This window comes from Echeneis naucrates, chromosome 17 (assembly GCF_900963305.1).
Source record: "Echeneis naucrates chromosome 17, fEcheNa1.1, whole genome shotgun sequence".
NCBI classification, from domain to species: domain Eukaryota; kingdom Metazoa; phylum Chordata; class Actinopteri; order Carangiformes; family Echeneidae; genus Echeneis; species Echeneis naucrates.
The window spans coordinates 21,135,150-21,152,427 of record NC_042527.1 but is presented as its reverse complement, the minus strand read 5'-3'; the positions used below and the strand labels follow the sequence as shown (position 1 = coordinate 21,152,427).

The following is a 17,278-nucleotide window of genomic DNA, read 5'->3' as shown; positions in this document are numbered from 1 at the left end:
TTGTTGTTGTTGATAAAAGCTGATTAACAGCTGAGTGTACATGAAGTTGTATATTGTGTGTGTCTATTTTGTCATCGTCCTGTATGTTTATTGTAACCCAGGTTAGATACACAGTGTGGTGCCGCTCCACGGTGGTATGAACAGAGCTATCTAATGGTTCTGCTAATATGTGTGGGACACAAGGACTGAGTTCATATCAGAAATCTGAGAGAAACAGTTTGACTTGTTTATTTCTTCACCCCGGTAATATTTATGTTTCATGTACATTTTATTTTCCTGCTTTGCTGCACAACCTTTCATGAAAAGGAAGATTTCTTGACTTCCAAAAGGAGAAATTGTGTCAGTGTCGATTGTGGTGCATTGTTTGGTTCATCCAGGCTCCGCAGTCCATCCTAGTAATTTCTGTTTCTCCTTCTCCATTTTAAACATCATAACCGGTATATTTTCAGCAGTCATCAATATATTTTGTGCTCCGAAGAAATAAAGGTTACGTTATTCTGAATAAACAGTCAACTGACTGCAGCTGTTAATGAACAAAGTCAATATAATCTATTCTGTTTCTGATGATTTCATCTGAAGTCAAATACAAATGAATAAAATAAAAACCTGCAGAAAGTGACAGAGTGACATCTGATCTGGTTTTATTGAAAGTGTCTGTCAGCTGAATCTGCACTAACACGACACACAGGAGGAGAAAAACACAAAGAAGAAGGAAACGTGTGAGAAGCAGCTGATTCTATCTAAGCTGTGAAGAACAACATACATGGGAGGGAAAATTGTGATGACTGAGATGAAGTCAGTCAGTGTAGTTGGTGGACGGTCCGTCGTCTCTGAGGCTCATCAGCAGAGAGAGTCCACAGCAGTACACCAGACTCTTCACTATCAGCACTGTGTAGAGCAGACAGAGCAGCTTCACCCTGCTCTGAGGCTGGAGAGGATCCAGGGGAAGCACTGCAACAGAAAAGGAATCACAGAGTCTGTCCACTGTCTCTGACCTTTGACCTCAGACTCTAAGATCCAGTGAGGAGCAGGTGATCTTACAGTCAGCTTGCTGCTGAGCTGCCAGGACTGCTGGCTCTGTCTCTGGAGGACAGGAGGCTGCTGGAGCTGGAACCTCTGAAACACAAAAGGAGTCCAATGTTTGGAGCTGCAGTGAGAAATGTCAGCGTCTCCACGTGGAGCTGAATCAGTCAGCCTGAATCGGTCACCTTGTTGTGTCGGGCCCTCCGCTGTGCCGCCCTCGTGCCTGACGGAGCAGATGTATTTATACGTGGCGCTCTCTGGCTGACGGACGGTCAAGATGGCGGCGGAGCGTCCCCGTCCCAACTGTGTGAGCTGCAGCTGCTCTCCCTCGGCAGGGGGCAGCTCCTCCAGAGGACCGTCCTCCTTCTGTCTTTTCCAGGAGAACTGGACCAGAGGAGGAGACATGGCTGAGGCCAGACACAGCAGGGAGCTCTTCCCCTCCAGGTGGGCTCTGGATGCTGCCGGGTACACGCTCACCACGGGCTTCACTACCGGCTCATCTGAAGTTTGACACAGACACACATTGACACAGTCAACAGCAGCTTCCAGCACTGCACTGCATTCAGTCTGATCCTGGAAACTACATGGACTCATCAATACAGATACTGGATTCAGCTTCACACACATCAGACAACACTGAATATACATCTGATTAGAATAATGGATCAGTCCCACAAAATCAAACACACTTCAGATCAGATGCTGTTCACTATTTACTATCCAACACATTTCATGATAGAAACATCAGCAGCTTTTATCCACAGATGTTTTCCATCATATATTCCCAGTATTTTCACATTTTCTCACACTTACCCAGGTTTACCGTGACATTTTGGATTCTCCATATATTCAAATATCATTTATTCATTTTGGATTTGATGACAGCGATCACATATATTCTACTTCAGACTGAATTATTTAGTCGTTTCAAATATTTATTATCGCCGTATAAACACCAAGAAAGTCAAAGACGGAAACACAATTTAAATCCTTTAAATCCGTATTTAGCTCAGAATATATCAGAATATATGTGTGTGTTAGTGGAACTACAATATTTGTATCAGAACTAAAATGTCATTTTTATCTGATTTTAAATTCAATGAGTTTTTTTTGGGAAATACAATATTTATTAAATCAGATTTCAGACATTCAGCTAAATTTAAAATTTCATTGGAATATAAAAATGAATTCTATTTATTGTTTTTATTATTATACAATTAGTCCATTTAGTATATTTTACAGAATATATTTCTTCCGGATTCACAGACACATTTAAAATGACACAAATGTGAATCTCATAAATGGTTGAAGTCCGGATCTATATGTATCATCCTGCATTTTATTTACACGCAAATATGGTTTGAGACCGAATGAGAGAAATTCACTTTGGTGAAGTGAAGATTTTGTAGAAAAAGTCAGCTGAGCAGGAAAATCCTCCTCAATCCTTCATGTCCAGGTGAATTGATTTGAAAAGCAGTCTGATGATTCATGAAGCAGCAGCTGATGAGAATCCACAATTCAGACTTTTTCTATCTAGATCAGACTTTTTGGACTCTTCACAAACTTTTGATCTGCAGCAGCACAAATAGAGAATTCATCTTTTCACAAATGACTGAACTTTGTCAGAGAAGAACGGCTGCAGCAGGAACTTTGTACCAACTATGAACAAACTAATGTGAAGTCTGAAGCAGCACAAACTGACTTCAAACACATTTTCTACTTCTTCAATAAAACAGCTGAAGGAAAAGAAATGTTTGTCTTACCTGTTACATACAGTTTAGTTCCAGAGCCAAAGATGAGGTACCAGTTTCCTCCCACAGTGACAGAGACTGATACAAAAACCTGTCTGCTGTTGAATGTGTCAGCTGAGCTGAACGAGTCCACATTATGAACCAGGATCATATTTCAGCTGATGTCCACATCAACATCACTGTCTCTTCTTCTTTGGTCCTTCCTCCTGGACCACATTGTGACTCTGGTGGAGCAGGTCTGTCAGGTCTCTTCATCAGGATTTGATTCATTCAGTTCCTCCTCTTGTTTTCTTATTGTGCTCCTGTGTGTCTTCTTCGTCCTCACTGTGTGGACCAACAGGAAAGCTGCTGAAATATCTCATCCAAATATGAATCAATATCAGAGAAGAGTCCAGAACAAGAGTCTGAGCTGGAGGTGAAATCTGTGACCCTGGGCTGTGGTTTCCTGCTGTCTTCCTGTCACTAACACTGTTTGACATCAGTTCATCTGAAGGTTTTTGTTCAGGCTGCAGGGATCTTTTCTCACTGTGGGGACCAGACTTCTGACAGCTGCAGTAGTAGGAGGCTGAATGAGAGAGTTTAACTTTGTTGATCTTCAACTCACAGCCGTTCTGGATATTAACAGCTGAGAAATCATCTTCCTGAGGATGACCATAACCTTTTTCTACAGCACCATTACTCCTTCTAATATACATAATCACTCTGAATGTTTCTTTCTTCTGGTACCAGAAAACAAAGTCACTGTCACACCTCTGAGTTTGTTCACAGGTGAAAGAGGCTGACTGACCAACTCTCCTGGTCAATGATAACTGGTCCTGAATCAGCTCCTCTGCTGCCGTGGCAACCATGGCTGCAGAGAGACGGACAGGTAGATGAAGGTCAGTGTGAGCGTGTGGGTCACAGGTGGAGGCTCCTGATTGGCTGGAATCACTCACCTGAACACAGACAGCACAGAGCAGCAGCTGGGAGGAGAAGCATTTTGTGCAGCGGTGTTTCCTCTGGGGAACCTGAGGAGAAGTGGAGCTCTGATGCAGCTGAGGCCAAACAAGGACGAGCTGTGAGATCAGACCGGGGTCACGTGGTTTCTAACGCCTCCTCCAACCTCCCATCAGCCCCTGAGGCTCACAGAGGCGGCCTTCAGTTCAGCCTGTGAGCCTTCTCGGCTGTCAGCAGTGAAACCTTCACACTGCTGCCCTCTGCTGCTGGAGACAACACTCTGCTTGTGTGTAGTTTCTTCTTCTGTGGATGTAAATCCCACTGAGCTGACCTGGAATGAAATGTGCTGCTGAATAAAGCTCAGACTCTGCTGCAGAGACACACACTGCTCCACAACAGGCCAACTGTCACACTGGGCCAGTTGTTCAAAGGTCATCTGATTGGATTTGGATCAAATCTTGAAAATGGCTTGTTCAAAAGGGGAAGAATGATTCTGAAATCCGATTAGATCGTGTCATCCAATCCTTGTTTTAATCTGGATAACTTTGATCCAAAAAAACAGGATTATCCTGATCCCAACAGGAGGTAGGACTTCAACGTGGATTTCAGGAAGAAAATGTAGCAAAATCCTAAAGTTGGTCAAATAATCCATTTGTAGAATTTTTATTTATATTTTGCACTTGATTTGTTCAACTGTTACAGTGATGAAGTAGATAAAGTAGACAGAGGCTACCAATGAAGCCTTTCAGTATAGTAAAGTAAAAATAAAATAAAAATAAAAATGATCTTGTCCCCATGAAATAAACCCCCAAACAGAGTTGAATGAGAAACAAAAATGATATATTCAATATTTCTGTCCTTCATCACTGTGTTTAAATGAAAAAACAAAAAACAATCATCAGAGATGAACCTGTCAAAAATCATTTCTAACAGTTCCATCCCTTACTAACGTCCAGTCAGTCCCTCATCCTGACAGAACACCAGAGGTTGGTCTGGTTCTTCAGCAGGCTCAGGTTCATCATCAACATCATCAGAGGGACATTCTGCCAGGTAGCAGTGCTGTGCAGGACGATACATGCAAGGATGATGCTGCATGCTCTCTGTGATACCTTTACTCTGTCTCCAGATGACTGTGTTATTCATTGTGGAGACAGAGTTAGGAATCTTGGTGTGGTCTTTGATAACGTGCTTTCTTTTAATCTCCATATTAAAGCGATTACAAGAGTTGCTTTCTTCCACTTAAGAAACATTGCTAGGATCAGACCTGCTTTATCATTTAAGGACACTGAGGTTCTGATCCATGCATTTGTGACATCACGGTTGGACTATAGTAACGCCCCTTTTGTCTGGCTTACCCAAAAAAAAGCACTCATGGTCTTCAAATGGTTCAAAATGCTGCAGCTCGTATCCTGACTGGAGTCGGCAGATTGGATCACATTACCTCAGTGCTGGCCTCCTTACACTGGCTTCCAGTTCAGGTGCGAGCAGACTTCAAAGTGTTACTTCTCACCTATAAAATTGTAAACGGTACCTCACCTTTGTATCTTTCCAATCTGGTGAAACAGTATGTGCACACTTATTGTGCTTCCAGGAGTCTGACCTTCTGTGTTCATCCTAATGAACCAACAATGTATTTCTGTATCCAAAACAAACATCTGTCCTTCCTATCTTCTGTATCTTCAGTTATTACCATCATTTCAATCACACAAAAGCACACAGACAGCAACATCAGCAGCTGTCAGACTTCACAACCAGCAGACCACACACAAAACTCTCTGAACTGACCGTACTGTCCACACTTTTAGATCTGACTTATTTTTATTATCTAAACTGTACATTGTTATTTATTGTATAGTTCTATTTATTTATTTTTTTTACTGGTGCCCTCTTTTGCTGCTGTAATACTGTAAATGTCCCCACTGTGGGACAAATAAAGGAACATCTTATCTTATTGTTCCTGCAGCGCCCCCTGTTCTCAATAAGGGCTCACATACGACACACTTCTGTATTGTGAGTCTTTGTACAACATATTGCATTTTCCACTCTGACAGTCAGCTGACAGCACATTCGGCCCACTGAATGAAATAAATGAGGATAACAGGCTGCTGGAGTAGCAGTGATGTGAACAGGTAGACACTAGGTGGTGCTGTAGCAGCTGACAGCTCTGTGCTGATCTGCAGCAGGCCATCTACCTGTTTTATCCACCTGTTTTTTATCTCACTGTTATCAGAAGGCAGCCGGCAGCCAGCCCAAGTGCAGGTCCTGGTCGGACACCTGCAGCAAACCGCCAAACCACCCATCAAACCGGAGCCACCGGCTCCGACCGCGGTTTCCGTTCAGGCTGAGCCTGCCGCTGGGTTCGCCATTAGACTGGCGCCCCCAGAGCGATTCTCCGGGGAGCCCGGACTTTGCAAGGCAGTTTTTGATAGACTGCTCCATCCACTTTGAGCATTCCCCCCACGCCTTTTCCAATGACCGAGCGATTGCGTTTATGGTGTCCCATCTGACCGCAAGAGCAAGGGCATGGGCCACTGCGGAATGGGGCCGTGACTCCCCACTTTGTCACTCACTCCGGGATTTTCAAGCGGCTCTCCAGAGAACGTTTGACCCGGTAACCACAGACTGAGAAAAGGCCAGGGAGCTAAGCGGGCTGACACAGGCTGGTGGGTCGGTTTGTGACTACGCCATCTGCTTTTGCACCCTAGCGGCGGAGAGTGGATGGAATTCTGGCTGGGGAGTCTGAACCCATGCAACTTGGCAGGACATCCAAGGAGCAGCAACGACGGCAGCAGGAGGGCAGATGCTTCTACTGCGGGGAGTCCAGCCACCTCGTCGCTGCGTGCCCCGCCAAAGGGACCAAACAGGTGAGTTTACCCGCAGTTCAGGGCCGTGCTTCACGTGTCCTCACAGCAGCGAGGGTCTCACCACGACACAACCACGAGCCTTAAAGGGGGCCGATGAGAGTCTGATGGACTGGGGGGTTGGCAGCCAGATTGGGGCTCAATCCCGGGGCCATTGGCCAGGCCCATTAGAGCTCGTGCTCTCAATGGCAATGAACTGTTCACGATAACCCGCATCACTGAAACACTAAAACTACACATTCACGGACATCAAGAGCACATACAGTTTTTGTTTGGTTTTTTTTTTTCTTCTTCTCCTCTGTCACTCTCCATCACAGACACTACTCCTTGGCCATCCCTAGTTGTGCACCCATAACCCCCACATTAACTGGAAGACCGGAGAGGTCATAGGGTGGGGGGAGGAATGTGCTGAACACACTGAGTACATCCAGAACCCTGAAGATGATGTGTCAAACATTATCCATGTTTCTCTCCATGCCACCACAGACTCAGAATTAGACCTAACATCCGTCCCTTCCTGTTACCACCACCTCCGGGAGGTGTTCAGCAAATCCAAGGCCTTGTCGATGCCTCCTCATAGACCCTACAACTGAGCCATCGACCTGATCCCTGGTTCCAGCATCCCCAAGGGCCGTACCACTGTAGCTCAATGGTAGAGGTCTCCGGGCCAGAGAAGGCGGCCATGAAGGAGTACATCGAGACTTCACTGAAGGCGGGGCTGATCCGCCCCTCTTCGTCAGCTGCTGGAGCTGGGTTCCTCTTTGTGGCTTCAAAGGATGGGTCCCTAAGACCATGCATTGATTACAGCCCCCTCAATGACATCACAATAAAAAACCGTTATCCTTTGCCCCTCATGTCCTCCGTTTTCGACCAACTCCAACAGGCCAAAATATTCACGAAATTAGATCTCCGTAACGCTTATCATCTTGTATGAATCAGGGAGGGGGACGAATGGAAAACTGGGCTCAACACCCCGGGAGCTGTTAGCAGTCAAGGTGGCTCTGGAGGAGTGGAGACACTGGTTGGAGGGAGCTGAACATCCATTCATTGTCTGGACGGATCACGAAAACCTGGAATATATACGCAAGGCCAAGAGACTCAATTCCCGTCAGGCCAGGTGGGCGCTCTTCTTTAACCGTTTCTCCTTCTCCATCTCTTACATTAAACCCGACGCCCTGTCACGTCTCTACGACCCTGAGCCTGCTGCCAAGGAACCAGAACCTATCCTTCCACTGACCTGTGTGGTTGGCACGGTGACTTGGCAGATAGAAAATGAGGTTAAGCAAGCTAATGTTGAGGCTCCGGCACCTAGTGGGTGCCCCGAGAATCAATTGTTCGTCCCCGTCAATCTGCGCCCACAAGTGATTCATTGGGCCCACTCCTCGCTGCTTTCCTGTCATCCGGGAGTCTCTGGCGGCCATCCATGGAATCGGAGGTCCGGGAGTATGTCGAGGCGTGTCCGGTCTGTGCCAGGAATAAGATGTCCTCCAGGTCATGAATGGGACTGCTGCAGCCTCTGCCCATTCCTTCCAGACCATGGTCGGATATATCTATGGATTTCATCACAGGGCTCCCGGTCTCACAAGGTTACACCACCGTCCTCACGGTGGTTCATAGATTTTCTAAAATGACCAGATTCATTGCTTTGCCGAAGCTGCCTTCAGCCAAGGAGACAGCTGAAATAATGATTAACCAAGTGTTCAAGATTCATGGCTTTCCCAAGGACATTGTTTCAGGCCGGGGTCCCCAGTTCGTGTCACATTTCTGAAAGGAATTTTGCCGGCTCATCGGAGCCAAAGCCAGCCTGACCTCAGGCTATCACCCGGAGGCCAATGGCCAGACCGAACGCCTCAACCAACAGCTGGAAACCGGCCTCCGTTGCCTAGTGTCCCAGAACCCCTCTACATGGAGCAACCACCTGGTCTGGGTCGAGTACGCCCACAACTCCTTATCCACCTCTGCCACAGGGTGTCTATGGGTGGTTTTCTGTTTTCCCCGTTAGGTCCCTTTAGTGTAGCCTTATTATCCTCCTTCGGGGGCGTTTTTTTTTTTTTTTTTACTTAGAATCTAGTGACTTCCCTGTAAATGTTAGTTTGATAGCACAGTTTGTTTCTTCACTCGGTTCTAAGATCATTGCTCACACAAATAAAGATCTGTGCCTCACTACCTCTGCATCCGATTCCTTTCTGGGTCCCGCCTGACAGGGACAAATGGAAAAAAGGCAGAGAGACTGGAAAGAAGAAGGGTGTCAATGAGCTCAGTGAGAGAGAGAAGAGGGCAAAAAGAAAGAAACGGAGAGAGGCAAAAAGTCAAGCCAGAAAGAGGCCAGCAGACCGGATTGTAGCCCATGAAGGGGACATTCCTGATGCCCAGAGCTATAACAAGCTGAAAAGCCTGGACACATCTGTCGAGCTGTTCTTCATCCCACAGAGGGATATTGAATCAAAGCCTGAGGTTCCTGCAATAGCTGCCATAAACGGCACGATGAGAATCCACCAAGCTATCAGTCTGACACCCGGCCAAATGAAATACAGACACATCTCATGTCTGTGTAAAAGGGAGGAAGGTGTTTTGGACCGCCCCTGCTTTCACCTTCAACAGCTCACTCTAGCTAATGTTCCTGTTTCAGCATGTGGAAAGACACCAGATAATCCTTGGAGAGCAGAAATGATTGAGGTAAAGCACATTGCAGAGTGGTGCGTCGTTAAGTATGACCATGAAGCAGACCCAGGTGTCATCATGGATGCAGAAGGGCACAGTGTGAAAGTTAAGTGTATGCACCGCCATGGCATAAACACGTTCCATCGGCCAAGTCTTCGGGACGACATCTGTTGGTACCGTGACTGGCAGGTACTTTGCCTAATACCAGAAGCACAGGCTCTGAACAAGCGCTCTGCATGGAAGTATGTGGAACAGCAACTGCAGAACTGAGCCATGTCTCTGCAGAAAGGGAGAGACTGTTTGGAGATGAGTCCAAGTGATCTTTCTGTAATATTCTGTTTTTTCAGATCAACTGTTCTCCACTTAACCCTCCTATTACCCTCCAATATGAACACATTTCACCCTCGGGGTCAGTCTGACCTCAGGGATATGTGCCCCCACAAAATGATTTACAGAAAGTTGTTGACCAAGTTTTTGTGTCAGGCACTTTGTTTATTTGTTCAATACATAAATAACCTCTTGATAATGAAACCTTGACCTCTCCTCTAGCGCCACCATCAGGCTAAACTTTGAAATGAGAAATAATTTATCTTGGAAATCTTTCATCCAAATCTTTTTTAATTTGGGGTGCACATTCATGATTCCCACAGAATGAACCGTAGTGATTCATCCCCCACCCCCACCCCCACCCCCACGTTTCTCGCCTGCGGTTTGTGCCATTGGAGGAGTTGGGGTGTTTGTCTCTTTCTGTCTGTCCTTCACAATAGCTGCAGCAGCTGTTGATGCTCTTGGAAGGCACCGTCTTCTCTCAGTCTGAGGTTTCACCAGCACATTACCAAGCTGCTCCAGGAAAATCCTCCTTCCACTCAGTTCTCCCGTTCCAGTCCTTGTTTATTTCACTGCATGCACTCACATCAATGATGTGGAAGAAGATGACAAGGGGCCAACGGGCAGTCATGCGTGGACAGCTGTATGTAGCTGTGACCTGTCCAGGTGGTCCACCCGTCCCTTTGTCCCATTGTAGTCCAGCACCATTTGTGTTTTGTTGTGTTCTCTGCTGCTCAGCAGCATCTTTGTGCATGGCGCTGAGCAGCAGGACATTTTTCCCTTTCTTGGGGCAATAGGAGACCACAGTTGCTTTATCAGTGAAGATGTTACCTTCCTGTTCTTGACAGCAAGAAGTTCAGAGTGAAGCTCTGGTTTATTCTTTCTCACTGTCCCCAACGTCGTAACCTTCCTTCTGAGCAGTTCCTCACCCACAGCGTGAGATGTGAAATAATGATCACATGTAATATTTTGCCCATGCAGGTTTACAGCGCCCACGAAACGCAACCAAGCACTCATCAACAGTCACGTGGAGGCCTGGATTGTAAAGCAGGAGTAAATGTTGCACCTACCGGCCCACACGTGCCTTATTGCCACGTTCTCACCGGCCCCACCTTGTTTGTTTGTCATCAAAGCGTATGACACGGGACAAAACTTGGAATGTCTTCAGAGACATGCTGGCTCTTCCCAAGTGTCCCCATACATACGCTTCCCCCCTAAATGTGTCATCCCAAGAACAATATTTTTGACTGATGGTGTTAAGAGCTCAAATGATGACTTGATGTCTTCAACACGGCTGACTGCATATCTGGTTGGGCCTGGAACCATCTTGATAATATTAGCAGCACTAAGTCTACCTGCTGTTGAAGTGAAGAAAGGGACCATATTATCTTTCCATTTTTGGAAGGGGTCATGTCTGCTGGTGGTTGAGTGACAACAGGAGGGTCAACACTCTGATTCTCATCAGATGAGAATGCCTCCAAATCAGGGTCCTCCTCAACACAATCCTCTGCCTCAGACACTTTCACTGTGTCAAAGAGCTAACCTTTTCCCAGAGCCCATTTTCAAGGGCGAGAGAGAGAGAGAGAGAGGGAGAGGGGGAGGGAGGGAGAGAGAGAGAGAGAGAGAGAGGGAGGGAGAGAGAGAGAGAGAGAGAGGGAGACTGATAGAGATTTTGATTTTTAAACCAACTTTAATTGCCGCTCTTAAATCAAGCTGGTATTAAAAAATAAATATATACATATACGTACACATAGTTGAAATAAGCACATGGCCTACACACACAGACCAGAAATCATGTACATACATACATATATACACAAACACATCTATACAAAGTACACACTACACGTTCAGCACATTCCCAAACAACAGGTCATCATCTTCCACATGACAAAGGACGCTTTGGTGACTCCACACATTTTCAGAAGAGCCCAAATCTCCTGTCATCTTATAAAAACTAAAATCTAACCTGATCCTGGACCTGATGAGCTCCACACACATCAGAACAGGAGAGATGGTCTCCCCCCCCTCCACCTTCCTCTTCCTGCTTACATACACTGCCATCTTAGCCTGGCCGAGTACAAAGTTCAAAAGCTGGCTCTTCTCCTTCTTTTGCCGAGTGTAATTAAAACCACAAATAAAAACCCCTTTTGTAAAAACCTCTGTAAAAGCAGTAAAGACACGTTGGAGGAACAGGAACAGTGCAGACTATCGGTGCCATCCAGTGAAACAGTGAAACACAGTCTCTCTCTGTGAGCAGAATGGACATCTTCATTCAGCACAGAGATAAAAGAGTTCACTGCCACCACTCCGTGGAGGATCCTGCACCGTAGGTCTCCATGTCTTTTTGTCAGTGGAGGTTTATATAGTGACCTCCAGGCTGGTCTCCACCCCCCCAGGTCAAGATGACTCCTCCAGGGGGGTATCAATGCGTCCTCTCAACTTGTTCCTGTTCAGTGTCTTTACCATCAAATGGTAGAAGGTTTTTCCTGAGGCCTCCTGCAAAGAGGCCTGAGGGCAGGGGTCCAGGTAAGGACCTGCACAGTCCTTCAGGTCCAAAGTCAGCAGGATAAGGGAGAAGGGGTCCTGTGTGTTTGCAGTGACTCTGCCGGACCTCAGACCCAATTTGGAACCTAGCGAATCCTGCAGCTGGGGCCCAGCCAACTCCACCACCTGGCCCAGAGTAGTGAGCCCTGCAGTCTGTAATAGAAAAGACAGAGAAGGGCCCACCCAGCCCAGACAGTCCAGGATTGTCCCGTGGAGGACTGGTTCTTTTAGCAACCAGTGCAGAGAATCCGCCTGTTTCTGTCTTATCTTTTCCAGCAAAGTCCAAACGATAAAAACACTTTTATAAAAACTAGAAAGAGATGATGACCTGTTAATCTGAGTGCTGTCCATTAAAAACAAATTAAAATCCAAACCCAGGCTGTTAAAATGCTTCAGGATGCAGCAAGCTAGAGCCCTCCACACAGTGTCCTTTGGTCCAGTCAACAATCTTTGGATAAACTGTAATCGAAAAGCAGCACCCCTGCTGGCTAAATGAACCAGGCCCTGCCCCCCCCCCCCCCTCTTTTGGAAGGAAAAGGACACTCTGTGGGACCCAATGCATCTGATCCCAAATAAAATCAACTAAAATGCGTTGTACCTGAGAAAGGAGAGAGGCTGGGGGGTCCATGCAGGCCGGCCTGTGCCACAGGGAGGATGAGACCAGGACCCTGCCTCTATAAGACATTTTAGGGAGTAGCCACCTCCACTTGTTGAGTCGGCCTTTCACTGTTTCAAGAACGTTGTCCCAGTTCTTCTTTACATTGGTCTCATCCCCCAGGAAGACCCCCAGGTACCTCAACCCACCTCTTTTCCAGGTGAGTCCAGCAGGCAGGGTGAGCTGAACCCCCAGCCTCTCCCCCACCATCAGTTCACCTTTGCAGAAGAAATAAGACCAAATAAATGAACAGTGTCAGTTAAAACATCAATATCCTTTTGAGAATTTACAAGTAGGATAAGATCATCAGCATACACAGACATTTTAAAAGACAAAGAACAACTGGGGAAAAACACACCTGTTAGCTTCTGTCTCAGCTGGTGAAGCAGAGGCTCGATGGCTACAGAGTACAATATTCCAGAGAGAGGGCAGCCCCGCCTCACCCCCCTCTCAATATTAAAGGGTGCACTCAGCCCGCCATTAATTTTCAGAACAGTCGCAGCGTCACCATAGAGCTCCCTGATCATGGCGATGAACCCAGGGTTGAACCCAAACTCGGCTAAAGTCCGCCAAAGCTATTGGTGTTCAACCGGGTCAAAGGCTTTTTCCTGGTCTATTGAAATCAGACCAGTTTCGATGCCCAATTCACTGGAAAACGCCAAAACATCCCGAATCAGGTGGACATTGTCACTTATTAGCCTGCCAGGTACACAGTAGGTCTGATCAGGATGTATGATGGATGACATCACCTCTGTCATCCTGAGGGCCAGAGCTTTGGACAGGATTTTATAATCCGTGTACGGCAGAGAAACTGGCCTCCAGTTCTTTATTAGCTGCAGGTCTCCCTTCTTCGGTAGCAGGGTAATGACAGCTCTCCGACAGCTCAGAGGAAGGCGTCCGTTCTGGAAGCTGTCCGACAGTACTTCAAGAAAATCAGGTCCAACTATGGACCAGAAGGACTTGTAGAAGTCGACAGGGAGGCCGTCTATCCCTGGTGCTCTGACACTCTCGTGTAACTCCGGCAGCGTTAGAGCTGCCCCCAGCTCTGAGTTTGCTTTTGAGTTTACCTGTGGGAGACCTGCTAGGAAGCTGCTGTGCACATCTGGATTATCTGACCGTTCACTCTTAAAAAGGTTTCCATAGAAACCGACAGCAAACCTTCTAATCTCAGATGAACCTGAGATATCAGCCCCACTGTCCGTACGTAAACAGTGAATGATCTTCCTTTGTCCGTTTTTTTGCTCCAGGCCAAAGAAAAACCGAGATGGTGCATCCATCTGAGCCACATTTAAAAACCTAGACCTGACTAGAGCTCCCTGTGCTGACACACCTAGCAGGTTGTCTATGGCCGGCTTTTTGTGTTTGAGGGAGTCTAAATGCCCTCGATTTCCAGAGGACTCTGCTAAGGACTGCAGTTCTTCTGCCTCAAACTCCAGATTTTTCAAAGATCGGGTCAAATCTCCAGTGACATGGCGAGAGAACTGTTGGCATAACTGTTGAATCTGAGTCTTCCCAAAGTCCCACCACTGCTGAATGCTGGTGAAGGCAGGCCTGCCCTCCCTATGGCTCTCCCAAAAAAACTTAAAAGCATTTCTAAAAGCCTGGTTGCTTAAAAGAGCGGTGTTAAAATGCCAATAGGCGCTCTTTAAACGAACATTCTTAATAAAAACTGAACAGGAGACCAGAGAGTGATCGCTAAAACCCGCAGGCTGAATGTGGCATCTTTTAAAAATATTCAAATGATGGCTAAAACAATAAAAACGGTCCAGTCGAGCTAATGACACAAAGTTCTCTCTTGAATGGCTCCTGCTGTTAAAAACCCTCCACACATCAGACAGCTGGTTTGTTTGTATTATCTGTGTGAGCTGCCTGGAAGATGCAGGGTGGGGCTCTGAATGGTTCCTGTCTAGCAGAGGTGTCTCTGTACAGTTAAAATCACCTCCTAAAACAAAAACTCATTCAAAGTGCTTAAAAATGCCATCCTATCCAACCCATGTGTTGGTGCGTAGACATTTAAAAACACAAACATATTTTCAAAGACTGCTTTCACAAATGTCAAATGTCCCTCCGCTTCACAGCCAAAACATTTCATCGTTTCCGATCAAAGACCATGTAAGTATATCCATCCACTTTAAAAGAGGAGGACCGGTTCAGGTCCCAGGTGGGGTCTTTTAGGATCATGTGTACCTGCCTTCGATGACACACAACATGCTTCACTTTGGCTGACACCATCTTTACCTGGGACACAATCTGGCCAAACCGGGACAAACCAGGCTCTCGTTTTTAATGAACGGTGGGACGTTAGAAATAATCGCTTTGGTGGTTCACCAGAGGAAACACAGGAGTGAAGGTGTCCTGGATCACCACACCTTTCTCCACCACCTCGCTCACCTTAGCCGTAGCATCCAGGAACATAACAATGGCCCCGTTTATTCTGGAGGCCGACTTCACCGACTCAAAGCCCACCACTTCACCCACAGCCAGGCCGGCCTCCTCCACACGGCACCAGCTTGATGGCATGACGGCGAGTTAAACACTCAAAGTCAGCTGCTGCAGCCCCAATAAATGATGAAAAAACCAAATGAAGTCGTATGATCAGTAGAACTCAACCATTTTAGTGCATTTTAGAGCCATCACAGATGAAATAAGCACACAGGACTGTGAAAATGTCACATCCTGCCCAAGGCTCCCAAAGGCGACGGCAAAGCAGAGTCTGCGGTGAAGATTGTGAAGGGCCCATGCAGGGAAGCAGACCGTGGCGGCGAGGACCCCTGGAAAGCTTCTCTTCACTGGAGGACACGCCCACTGAGGGCACGCACTGCAGCCAGGCACAACGGCTGATGTCGCGGAGGCTGAGAAGTCTTCTTCCTGTGGCTGACCAGCTACTGGAGGAGCCTCAGGTCATTGCTGGGGTCACTGACAAGCTGAGAATGAAGCATCAGGCGTCAAAGCTGAACATAGGCCAGCCCACCAGGACGGGCCGATGGAGGAGAGGTGCACGCCTGCAGCAGGTGGGGCCACATGGATGGATCCACCTACCGTCACAACAGAGTTGACCTCCGACCTGCGGAGGTTGTTGTTGGGGTTGTATCCCGCTAAAGAAAGGGAGATGTTCTGGGGTGGTGCAGCAGCAGACAGCTGCCCCTGGGGGGCGTGCATGAGTACCTGCAGTCAGTAACAGTCCTGTTATGTGCACAGCCAGAGAATACACGTTGTTCATAGACACGGCTCGACTCCGTGCGTTATTCACACACCTACACCTGTAACAAAAGGTGACAAACCTCCCGGTGGATCCTCCACCTGTTGCGGTCTGGCTTGTGACACTCAGGGATGCTCGTCCATTATTCAGAATGGTAGAATATACGGTGAATGGACTCCATGAATTCAAAGGTTGATTCGGCAGCCCGTCACCGCTGGATGTTTACCTGGATGTCCCCTCAGACAAAACGTGTAACATCAGGATTACTGCCTGTGACAGCTCTTGGGATCTGATTTTGTCCGACATTAGCAGCCAGGATGTTAACTTTGCCTTAGTTTCATAAGAAACTCCCCAGAAAGGTTTAGGGAGGGCGGTACCACAGCACCTGCCGCCATCTTTTGTCCTTTTGTTTCACCACGGAGGAGCAAAGTGTGACATCCAGGAAATATCAGCAGAGAGTGACACAGCTGCAGCAAAGCATGCTGGGAAAAAACCTGCAGCGGGATGATAATATGAACCGTCCTCCACACCGGAGAGGTTAATGTATGTTCCCCATAAAGGAGGGGGGTCCTTTAAAATACTGAGGGGTCACATCACACCCTGGTGGAGGAGGCAGCTCCACGTCTGTAACACAACAGCAGAGAGGAGACCCTCACAGTGAGCTGATACCCCCACTCACTAAAATACTGTCCTCCACAAAGGTCACAGTCCATCCAACCTGTCATACATTTACATACAATCTGTGAGGAAAAAAGATGGAAACAACTTTATTTCATAACCAAAGTCAGTGTGACGTTGGCATTATTATCATTATTATTACAAATCAAGTGCAAAATATAAATAAAAATTCTACAAATGGATTATTTGACCAACTTTAGGATTTTGCTACATTTTCTTCCTGAAATCCACGTTGAAGTCCTACCTCCTGTTGGGATCAGGATAATCCTGTTTTTTTGGATCAAAGTTATCCAGATTAAAACAAGGATTGGATGACACGATCTAATCGGATTTCAGAATCATTCTTCCCCTTTTGAACAAGCCATTTTCAAGATTTGATCCAAATCCAATCAGATGACCTTTGAACAACTGGCCCAGTGTGACAGTTGGCCTGTTGTGGAGCAGTGTGTGTCTCTGCAGCAGAGTCTGAGCTTTATTCAGCAGCACATTTCATTCCAGGTCAGCTCAGTGGGATTTACATCCACAGAAGAAGAAACTACACACAAGCAGAGTGTTGTCTCCAGCAGCAGAGGGCAGCAGTGTGAAGGTTTCACTGCTGACAGCCGAGAAGGCTCACAGGCTGAACTGAAGGCCGCCTCTG

General features: G+C 46.9%; 1 protein-coding gene across 1 annotated transcript; it reads right to left on the bottom strand.

Moving 5' to 3' along the window:
* Positions 1-615: 615 nt before the first annotated feature.
* Positions 616-3,886, bottom strand: LOC115057730 (immunoglobulin lambda-1 light chain-like). The gene is made up of 6 exons (XM_029524923.1): positions 3,710-3,886; positions 3,301-3,624; positions 2,787-2,852; positions 1,209-1,523; positions 1,042-1,116; positions 616-951 (listed from the first exon to the last, which is right to left on the bottom strand). Exons 1-6 carry the CDS (start codon positions 3,750-3,752, stop codon positions 797-799), a joined length of 978 nt encoding a protein of 325 aa, XP_029380783.1. The 5' UTR covers positions 3,753-3,886; the 3' UTR covers positions 616-796.
* Positions 3,887-17,278: the final 13,392 nt, after the last annotated feature.